A 7,728-nucleotide genomic window follows, 5' to 3' on the forward strand; every position below is an offset into this window, starting at 1 on the left:
ATGTATACTATAATAGGTACAATTTATCACTGACCAAGTCATGTCACTGATTAAATATGTGCAGAATTCTGATTTTTCCATGTTTAGTGTGAATCTTTCTGCATCTTTATATATCTTTGGAAAGCCAGGCAAAAGGCTACACATATTCATTCTTCTTATTCCTAAACTTGAGGGATAGAAATTTAGTGTTTCATTTTATAGTTGACAACTTTGCATATAGTGTGTGGATCATATTGCAGTGTAAAAACTATGAGTCTTCGAGTAGCCGATGGTATGGTTGATCCGGACCATGCTCATGGTGTAGTTGATTCGGACCATGCTCATCTCCACGAGCTAGGATACAAACAAGAACTCAAACGCGATCTTTCGTGAGTACCTTGCCTATTAATTTTAATTTCTTGATTGCTCACGCGATATAGGTGATATCAATTAATTGGAAATAGTTATGTTAGCATATTTACTTTAGGTCCTACGTTTTCTAGGAGTTGTCAAATAGAGAAATACATCTAGTAGTACTTTTCATTTCTAGTTTTATTTTGTACTATGTTGGTGTGAAATGAGCTTAAATGGATAGATGAAATGGTCACTGTGGAATTCATATAGCCACTTGCTTGAGATAGAGGTATAATAGTGATCGGGAAAAAAGATCCAAATCGTACAGGGGAAAATTTGACCATTTTCCCTAGTTGTTGTTATTATTGATTATTTACCTGATATATTCTTACCGCGTTATTGTTATTATTGTTGTTATTGAATTGATCGAACTTCCCTATATCATTCTCAATTGTATCAGTACTAACTGGTTTAAACGGACTAATGGGCACTGGGTTGAATTTTGGTGGACCAATATCATACATTTATGGATGGCCAATTGCTGGTACATTTACTATGTTAATTGGATTATCAATGGCTGAGATTTGTTCTTCTTATCCAACTTCTGGAGGTCTTTATTATTGGAGTGCTAAACTTGCTGGTCCAAACTGGGGTCCTTTTGCTTCCTGGATCACTGGCTGGTAATTTCTTCTTTTGCTTGTTTAGTTTTACACTGTTTCATACCATTTCGTCCTATTTTATAGTGCTAATAATCATATTACTTTCGGAAGGGGAGCCTTGACCTAACTGGTAAAGTTGTTGTCATGTGACCACGAGGTCACGGGATCGAGCCGTGAAAACAGCCTCTTGCAGAAATGTAAGGTAAGGCTGCGTACAATAGACCTTTATGGTCCGGAGTAATATCTCTAACAGTCTGGTTATACGAATATTTATATGTTATTAGAGTAGGCCGACATTGAGTCCACTGTCAGCCATTATCAAAAAGAATTTCCACAACTACCAAGAAATATGATGGGATGGATGAGATCTCTCAATATTTAATCAGACGTTTAGGGTTAGAGCCCTGAGAATGGAGAAATTCCCGGTAGTAAGCGTTTCGCTCTTAAATAGGCCCTACGCGGCGTGAATCTGGATTAATTAGGCCAGTATTCCGAACACCATAGTTAAACCAAAAAAAGCAATAAGACTTTCCACGCGATTCAACATTTGATTTCTCAATTTTAAACTGTCTGGTTTATAAAGAAGAGGTTATATGACTTTAACATAATGTGGAGGAGAGCAAGTTGTAGTTTAGGTCAGGACCTTTAGCCATTACATTGTTTAGGAGCTGATTTCATACTCAGACGATGTAGTGGCCGAGACAGAGTGATACACGAAAAATAAGGAAAAACAGAACTTCTAGCATAATATATGTACATATAGTCAAAGGTTGTGTACATCTTACCCTCCCCAGACCCCACTTGTAGGATTACACTGGGTTGTTGTTGTTGTATATAGTCAAAAATATCTGCTTGTATATGTTTCGCGACATTCATCAGTCCTAAGTTATATTTTGATAAAAATGATGTTCTTAAGCTTTACATCTTCATATTGCTCTCTGCTCACTAAAATTTCCTTTCATTCTCATTTCGCAGGTTCAACATTGTTGGTCAGGTATCGCGAAAACTTACTCGTATTAACATTCACAATTGTATCTAAGCAAAACAATACTAATCAACGACGGAAAATCTTATTGCAGTGGGCTCTCACAACAAGTATAGATTTTTCACTGGCACAGTTAGTTCAGGTGATGATTCTCCTTAGCACTGGTGGATTAAATGGAGGCGGATATAAGATCTCTAAATATGTAGTTATGGCTCTCCACGGCGTATTTCTACTAATACATGCTATATTAAATAGTCTTCCTATCTCAATGTTGTCATTCCTTGGACAAATAGGCGTTGCCTTCAATTTCTTCGGTATGTAATTGAAATCCTACTTTCTCTGTTCAAACCTCACAATTTACAGTAGCTCTTCCTTTACTCGACTCTAATTAAGTTAACGATTACAGGTTATTTTCTTATAATTGTAATTCCTGCGGTTGCAACTGAAAGAGCCAGTCCTGAGTTTGTGTTTACAAACTTCAATACTGAGAATCAGGACGGTATCAACAATTATTTCTACATTTTTGTCCTCGGACTTCTTATGAGCCAGTATACATTGACAGGTTATGATGCTTCCGCCTATATGGTGAGTTCCGCTTCAAAGCGATTCTCTTGATTTTTTTATCTTATTTTGTATTTAACGAAATATTTTTGCAGTCGGAGGAGACTAAAGACGCAGATAAGAACGGACCACAAGGTATTGTTAGTGCAATCGGCAGAGCAGTTATTGCAGGATGGGCTTATGTACTTGGTATAACCTTTGCAGTCAGAGATATTCCGAATCTTTTGAGCGAAAACAACGATTCGGGTGGTCATGCCATTGCTCAAATCTATTATGAGGCATTTATGAGTAGATATGGTAGTGGTGTTGGTGCTGTAATTTGCTTAGGTATTGCTGGTCTTGCTGTATTCTTTGCTGGTATGAGCTCACTAACTAGCAACTCAAGGTAAATATGCTTTGGTCAGTCATCATTCTCCTTGTTCAACTCAAATTCTGTAGTAGAGTCCCGAGGCAGAGCCAGAATTTGAAATTTATGAGTTCTGAACTTGCAACCGAACACATAGCTCGTCTTAGTTACTAGGCTCGCAATTAAGTACTTATACGTACTTAATGAATTTTTTAATACAAATACAAGGTGTAAATAAGCAAAAGCTATTGGGTTCGTCTGAACCCATAGCTAACACTCCGACTCTCCCTCCGCCCCTGCCTAGAGCCAATGAGGTTTTACGCTCGCGTCTATTTTTCGCAGGATTGCTTACGCATTCTCCAGAGATGGAGCAATGCCATTTTCATCACAGTTGCAGAAAGTGAACTAACAGGACGTTCCTATAAATGCAGTTTGGATGTCAGCCGTTGTAGCATTTTGCATGGCATTAACGGTATATACATATATTCTTTTTGATTCATATAGGTTTTTCTTGAAGGGGAAGCTTTGGCGTAACTGGTAAAATTGTTGCCATATGATCAGGAAGTCACGGGTTCAAGCCGTGAAAACAGCCTCTTGCAGAAATGCAGGGTAAGACTGCGTACTACAAACCCTTGTTGTCCGGCCCTTCCCCAGACCCCGCACATAGCGGGAGCTTAATGCACCAGATTACCTTTTTGTATATAGGTTTTTCTTATTCACTCCCTTGATAATAGATTTCTTTTTTTTGTGTGTGTGTTTCTTTCTCTTCAAATTGAAGTCACTTGGAAGTTTGGTAGCATTTCAAGCCATGACATCAATAGCAACAATTGGGCTTTATGTTGCTTATGCTATACCGATCTTATTAAGGTTAACTCTAGGTCGAAAAACCTTCACTCGAAGGCGTTTTAACTTGGGAAGATATGGGACTATTGTAGGTTGGATATCTGTATATTGGGTTGCACTTATCTTTGTACTCTTCTCTTTGCCTGTTTCCTATCCTATTACAGATCAAACTCTTAATTACACTCCTGTTGCAGTTGGGGGAATTCTCATTCTAGTCGTTTTTACGTGGATATTCAGTGGTAGACATTGGTTTAAAGGTCCTATTAAGAATATTGACGATAGTTCTAAGGAAGAAGCATAAGTGCACGAATTTTTTTGTATTAAAATACTGTTGAAGTGTATAATTGTGTTTACTTTCGACATTGTCCCTTGTCTTTCCTTTTTATTGTGATGATTTTTGTTATAATTGTTTGTTTTTCTAGACTAAGTTTCTCTAATATATCCAACATCTCTCCAGTATTTTGTCGATGTGAGATTCGCCTAAGGTGTCACATACACCCCTTTGGGACTCAGCGTTTGCCCCACCACCTTTCAAGGTTACACGCAGGTGACTCTGATTCCATATGTAACAACCCAGCCCACTAGTGATATTGTCCAAGTGGACTGGACTGTTACAATAACATAAACAGAAGAAATTGTCTAAATAGTCTTATGATTAAAAAAAATATAATGGAACATACTCGCACAAATGTTACGAGTTCAGAAAACAAAAGATAAAGATTGTTTGAGTTCTAAATAATCCAATCACAATTAATCAATGAAAAACTTCCGAACATCTTCTCCCGTTACTCCAGAAATGCAATTTGTCCATATCAAGGATTCTGACTCCTGCTGTTCAACAATCTACAGTTATACAAAATGACAGGAAAAAAATAATAAGCTAAGGATTTATTGCTTTTTGTTATATATAAACTGGCCTTGTGAGGACATTATCTTGAGTTGAGCTACTACTAAGAGGAGCTTTCTCTAGCCAACTGTAGTAACTGTCAATCTGATTTTCTATCATTTCGCCATTGAGATTTTCAGGTGAAACTAAATAATCGTTCCAGTCATTCAACTCTGACAAGACATAATCGTTTGGAATTGGTGAAACTAAAGATGGAAGTTCAGGTGGTTGAGGTAAGTATGTTTCTTGAAGTGGTTCGTTGAAGTTCACCGCGAACTCATTTGAATTCAATACATTGAAATGATGTCCGTTGTCTGGACAGTGATTAAACATATTGGTTCCAGAATGGAACAATATTGATGTGTTCAAAGGGAAAGACAAACTCTGGGACACAGAATTAAAGTTCCCAATTCTACTTAACTCCTCATTAACTCCATATTGAGAATGAATTATTGGAACCAGAGGGGGTGGTGTTCGCGACATGATTTTAGATTAGTTAACTATAGAAGATGTAGTTGGTTGAACATGTGGAGCTTGTTGTTTTTGGACTCTGTATTTCTGCAAAGGACCAAAAACATAAAGAAATAAGGAAAACGTCAGACTATTAATGTCACAACTAGAATACTCATCTACCAATTTCAAGACATGAACTAAAAGTCGACTATTTCTAATAGTTTGCTATGAGAAAGTTGAAAGAAACATTTATTGTGTTCTCCTAAACTTCTCTTCAATTTTGACCGTTTCAGATATGTTCGATATTAAAGAATTATGGTGGTCCGTGTAGCAAACAAGATACTTTTTTTAAAATAAATCGAACAGTTCAATAACAGTTATTAAGAAAACATGCAGAGAAGTAATGAAAAAATTCAAAGCAAATTCAGATACCTGCAGATGGTTCGCGATCTGTTTCTGAGTCAAATTTGGAACATCCATCATCTCCTTAATAAGTTTAGGACGGGCTAAATCGACAGGGTAAGACAAAATATGAGGATTCAAATAGTAAAAAAAAGTACATTTAGAAAAAAATGCTTTGCTAAAGATTACCTCATTTTCTACTGTATTTCACCAATTCTTGCTTCTTTTTTTTCTGGTTTATGCTATGATAACAACTAAGTTTTTATAAACATACCTTTTTGTCCTAACTTGCGAACGGCCTTCTTGAATTTCTTTTCAAGATCAGGTGTCCAATGCAGGCGTCGCCTTTTCTCCATAGTTTTTTCCGAAACCAAAGAACGATCCTCTTTTTCTGAATCACCATTTTTAACTTGTGTCTCCTCATCAGTAATTCTCTTTCTCTTTCCCTTAGACCCTTCTGCTGAATTCACTATGATTTTTCCCTTTGTGTCTTGCATTTTCTTATTAGCAAAAGATGTATTGTCCATTACCTCAACTTGGTTATTAGCCTTATTTTTTTCTAATTTTTGACTAACTTTCTTTTGGTGCCTATACACATGTTGCCATATATTCTTGAGTTTCTTTGCTGAAATTGGTTTCATAAAAAAGAAACATACCCCTTGTGCCACTGCTTGTTCCACCATTTCCCTCTTCACATTTGATGACATTACTAAAAAAAGATGAAAAATTAGAACCAAATTCCAGATAAGGTATCCAAAATTAAACATTTTGACACTTTTCAATAGTCCTATATTAATTGAGAATTTGATCTTACAAATAATAGGTATGTCTTTGATGAGTTGAGTGCAGTTGATGAACTCAAAGCATTCCATTTCTGGCATGTTGACATCCACCATGACAAGGTCAAATTGATCGATCCGTTCACGGAGAATGGACAGAGCTACAGTTGCTTTTTCAATAGTTGTTACTGTAAACAAAAATCAAACTCAGAAAATTTTGCAGGAAGTTATACATGTAGGTATAACATCTTCACGATAAAACTTTCCTTTTTCTTTATGTAAACATCGGGTGCGAGTACATTTTTACCTGTGTAATTATACTATGTTTTACTGTTATCACATTAAAGTGACAAGCACAAGTCAATATTTAATTGCTTAATCATTAATTCTTTATGAATTTTGTCCGTTTAATTATAGGGGAAGGGGATGACAAGGTGGGAAATCAGAGTCTCGCCAATAAGCTAAAAGTTGAAGTAGTTTAAGATTATTTTCAAGATTAGTTTAACTTGAAACGTGACCAGTATAATACTAGCCTACAAGGATACCACAAAGGAGAGGGATTTATGCGACCTAAGTTCGATAAATCACCTGATTTATTTTAAGTACTCTTGTTTGAGACATAAAAGATTTTGGATTTTTAATAATGTTATATTTACTTTAATGCCAGGACTTTCGCTTCAAGGATGTCTAAGATTTAATAGATATGATATAAAGTTACTCTTTTAACTTATATACACTATAATTTTCCGGCAAAGGGTGTCCAATTGACCATCATTCGACACGGTAACTCTATACTGCCATGTGAATTTGTTTTCGAAGGTGACAATGAGGCTCGAACCAAAAATCTCTATTTCCTTTAATACCATGATGTTACACTTCTGAGAAATTCACTTCATTTACTATAATCACAGTTATGACAAAGAAAATCCAAAAGAAAAAAGAATGCAGATATGGAGTAGAAATTAAAGACAAGAATGTACCTTTGAAAGAATGTTCTTCAAGTGCTGATGCTAAATTTAACAAAGAAGTTGTATCATTATCAACCAAGAGAATTCTTAGGCCACAAAAAGGTGCTGGAACATCTGTTTTCTCACAACTCAAACTCTCAAAATCCATCTCTTAGCATATGAAGATTTTGAGGGGGGGAAAATTAGATTTTGAGTTTTGCTCTTTCTTTGTTTTTTGTTTTTTTTTCTTTCTACCACCTTATACTACACAAATGATAAAATCTAGCTAAGTTACATAGAGAAGGGAATGAAAGTAATGTGCATTTTTTTTTTCTTAATATGGAATTTATATACTTGTTATTTTTGTGCACTTTTTTTTTCTTCAAATACTCTTTTTCCTATTTGCACTCTTAATCAATAAATTTGCTAATTAAGGCCCTATTTGCGCGCGAATGATTTTTCTTTAATTGTATGGCTAAATATAGTCTTAAAATTAACGTTTGTTCTAATCTATTCTAATGTCGTACTGTCAAA

General features: G+C 35.6%; 1 protein-coding gene and 1 pseudogene across 1 annotated transcript; one reads left to right on the forward strand and one right to left on the reverse strand.

Annotated features, from left to right (window-relative positions):
• The first annotated feature begins 758 nt into the window (after positions 1-758).
• On the forward strand, positions 759-4,133 carry LOC107821701 (amino-acid permease BAT1 homolog; annotated as a pseudogene).
• A 972-nt stretch (positions 4,134-5,105) lies between these two features.
• Positions 5,106-7,363, reverse strand: LOC142177996 (two-component response regulator ORR26-like). The gene is made up of 5 exons (XM_075247308.1): positions 7,228-7,363; positions 6,283-6,435; positions 5,743-6,177; positions 5,499-5,572; positions 5,106-5,171 (listed from the first exon to the last, which is right to left on the reverse strand). The coding sequence occupies exons 1-5, from the start codon at positions 7,361-7,363 to the stop codon at positions 5,106-5,108; spliced, it is 864 nt and encodes a 287-aa protein (XP_075103409.1).
• Between the last annotated feature and the right edge of the window lie 365 nt (positions 7,364-7,728).

This window comes from Nicotiana tabacum, chromosome 24 (genome assembly GCF_000715075.1).
Source record: "Nicotiana tabacum cultivar K326 chromosome 24, ASM71507v2, whole genome shotgun sequence".
Lineage (NCBI taxonomy): Eukaryota > Viridiplantae > Streptophyta > Magnoliopsida > Solanales > Solanaceae > Nicotiana > Nicotiana tabacum.

Excerpts from the sequence above, each read along its gene's own strand:
- LOC142177996 (XM_075247308.1), bottom strand. The coding sequence starts at position 7,363 with ATGGATTTTGAGAGTTTGAGTTGTGAGAAAACAGATGTTCCAGCACCT. Across the intron at positions 6,436-7,227 it reads TGAAGAACATTCTTTCAAAG|TAACAACTATTGAAAAAGCA; the intron begins GTACATTCTTGT and ends TTTTGTTTACAG. Across the intron at positions 5,172-5,498 it reads AGATCGCGAACCATCTGCAG|AAATACAGAGTCCAAAAACA; the intron begins GTATCTGAATTT and ends GGTCCTTTGCAG.